The 3198-nt window shown below is 36.0% G+C and overlaps 1 protein-coding gene across 1 annotated transcript; it reads right to left on the reverse strand.

The window, feature by feature from the left end:
- Window positions 1–1389: 1389 nt before the first annotated feature.
- Window positions 1390–2527, reverse strand: LOC128208526 (uncharacterized). Its single transcript, XM_052912086.1, has 2 exons — window positions 2001–2527; window positions 1390–1759 (listed from the first exon to the last, which is right to left on the reverse strand). Exons 1-2 carry the CDS (start codon window positions 2525–2527, stop codon window positions 1390–1392), a joined length of 897 nt encoding a protein of 298 aa, XP_052768046.1.
- Window positions 2528–3198: the final 671 nt, after the last annotated feature.

Consider the following 3198-nt stretch of genomic DNA (forward strand, 5'->3'; position numbering starts at 1 on the left):
TAAAGAATAATAAATATTCTGAAAAGGTAACAATTTACGGCCGCTATGTAACTATATGAATAAAAAACTTTGATTTATCATTGTTTTAAAAAAACGCATTAACAATTTCTTGGAAATAGAAAAAAATAGACCGCCAACTTCACGCCGCTAGGCTGACAACTTCACGCCGCTAGGCCGCTAACTTCACGCCGCTAGGCTGCTAGGCCGCTAACTTCACGTACATTCTACATTTGAGGTAAGAAAGAAACATACCCAAATGTAAATGAATTCATTAATAGTCATTTTAGCTTGTTAATGAAGAATCAAAATATAATTAATATAATGTTACATGGTTTTTTTTCTCCTTTTGGAAACATTTCCAAGGCCCGTTTATTGGTAAAATAAAAATGTTACACGGTAACAAAAAAGCTTATACTTAAGTTGTGCTTGTATTATGTACACATCATAAGTACCAAATGGCTTTCATACAATTATATAATACATTAGATTCAGGACTATTGTTGTAAGTTACTTTTTCGCACAAAGTGGAAACAGATAAAGGATAGTTATTTGTTTCGTTATAAGATCGAAATATATTTTCACGAGCGAGCAAAAAACAATATTTCACGAGTGGAGTATTGCAAAGTTTGCTTTTGGAAAAAAGGAAATTTTCCCTTGTTTATGGATTGTAAATGGAGCCTTTTGAATAAAGTAAGTGATAATGCAACGTTATGCGAATGCCGCTACGTTTGTAAACAAGACAAATATACATGTATGCATATAAATTATATACAACTTTATGCTGTACAAAAGTATTAGGCCTATTCCTCCTGAGTCAGTCACTAATGTTATTATGTTATTACTATATAACGCTATTGTCTTATTTTCTCGACTTGCACCCGTATGCTCCACACAATCATGCAAACATAGCTGATATGGCACCATCTTCATTTATTAACACAGTCTTTGTCCTAGTAATGTAGTAATAGCCACACGAATCAATGCATCGCCAAGCCCAGTAGTCAAACATTTAGGTATACACCCTGTTTGGAGGAACACTGACCCAAAGGACATAGGTCACCATTTATTTCCAAGAAAAACGTTTTTTTCTCAGTAAACTTTTTTTTTCAACGCATTCACCGGTCAATGACGCAATAAACTTAACTATTTCTCAATAAACATTGAAGTATTCACCCTTTCGACGCTTACGAACCAAACAACACTGGGCGGAGTAAACGCAATGTACAAACACCACTAACTGACCACACACGTATCACATAAATTATGGGATTTCCGCCTTGTAGCGATCGATGAAACCAGAGCCAGCACGAGTTAACTGGAGTTTAAACTAGGTTATAAGTGCTCATTTTAGAGAGTACAGTTAAGAGTATGCATGTTGTATTTTGTATATTAAGTTGCATGAGTTAGGATACTTAACATATTGTCGGTTTTAAATGAATTGTCGACACTAAATGGCCTGTCTCTACCAAATGTACTGTCGATACCAAATGGATTGTCGATACCAAATGGATTGTAGATACCAAATGGATTGTCGATACCAAATGGATTGTAGATACCAAATGGATTGTAGATACCAAATGGATTGTCGATACCAAATGGATTGTCGATACCAAATGGAATACTAAATGGATTGTAGATACTAGATGGATTGTCGATACTAAATGAAATACCAATTGGATTATCGATACCAAATGGACTGTCGATATCAAATGGATTGTCAATACCAAATGGATTGTCGATATCAAATGGATTGTCGAAACTAAATGGAATACCAAAGGGATTGTAGATACTAAATGGATTGTCGATACTATATGGGTGGTCGATACTAAATGGAATACCAAATGGATTGTCGATACGAAATGGACGATCGATACAAAATGGATTGTCGGTACCAAATGGATTGTCGATACCAAATGGATTGTAGATACCAAATGGATTGTAGATACCAAATGGATTGTAGATACCAAATGGATTGTAGATACCAAATGGATTGTAGATACCAAATGGACTGTGGATGGTCGATACTAAATGGATTGTCTCTACCAAATGGATTGTCGATATCAAATGGACTGTCGATACAAAATGGACTGTCGATACCAAAAGGATTGTCGATACCAAATGGACTATCGATACAAAATGGACTGTCGATACCAAAAGGATTGTCGATACCAAATGGACTATCGATACAAAATGGACTGTCGATACCAAAAGGATTGTCGATACCAAATGGACTATCGATACAAAATGGACTGTCGATACCAAATGGATTGTCGATTTCAAAAGAATTGTCGATATCAAATGGATTGTCGATACCAAACCGACTGTCGATACCAAATGGATTGTCGATACTAAATTGGATACCAAATGGACTGTCTCTACCAAATGGACTGTCTCTATCAAATGGATTGTCGATACCAAATGGATTGTCGATACCAATAGGACTTTCGATACCAAATGGACTGTCGATACCAAATGGATTGTCGATACTGAATGGTGTCTCGATACTAAACTGATGGCCGTCGTTCATTTATACGCGTGTGACCTCAAATTGATTTTTTATTTTCTTACACTATTGGGTGTTAAATATTGCTTCAAAGTCTTCAAGTTAGTTTAAAATGTATGGATATTTTTCAATGGGTGTATGTTTTAGATACATATTTTGTAACAAAGGGTGTGATTACATTTTAATGATATTAACTTCTCTGCTTAAAACAATAAACAATTCACTTATGACAGGAGTAAAAATAAAACATTATTATAAATATGAAAATAATCCTAAATATGTTACGAATAATGTCCAAAGCATGCGTTTCTTGCGCATGCAGTATTGCAAATGCATATATGCTCGCTTACAAATCTGACGAACGGTATACTAATCCTTTAAATAAAAAAGAGCAACGTATATACACGGAAGAAGAACAAGCATACCCACCGCCGACGAGAAAGCTATGGAGTTGGATGAAGATGCTGAGTTTGTCGACGGTTTGCAACGGTTTCCACCCTCTCTCTCAGAGCCCATATCCTCTCCCATCTCACTTAGCATCATGATGAGATTTCGCATATCTGTCGTCCAGACATGGTACTCTCCAGCCTTGAAGAAGCCCTTGACGGAGTGTCTGTTCATATTGTAATCTATCTCCAGGTACTGTTGTGCATACTCGTCGAATCTGGGCCAAAACTGATCTATTTCGTTGTTCG

This window comes from Mya arenaria, chromosome 11 (assembly GCF_026914265.1).
Source record: "Mya arenaria isolate MELC-2E11 chromosome 11, ASM2691426v1".
In the NCBI taxonomy this organism is placed as follows: domain Eukaryota; kingdom Metazoa; phylum Mollusca; class Bivalvia; order Myida; family Myidae; genus Mya; species Mya arenaria.

Excerpts from the sequence above, each read along its gene's own strand:
- LOC128208526 (XM_052912086.1), bottom strand. The coding sequence starts at position 2,527 with ATGAACGACGGCCATCAGTTTAGTATCGAGACACCATTCAGTATCGAC. Across the intron at positions 1,760-2,000 it reads GACCATCCACAGTCCATTTG|TTTCGACAATCCATTTGATA; the intron begins GTATCTACAATC and ends TATTCCATTTAG.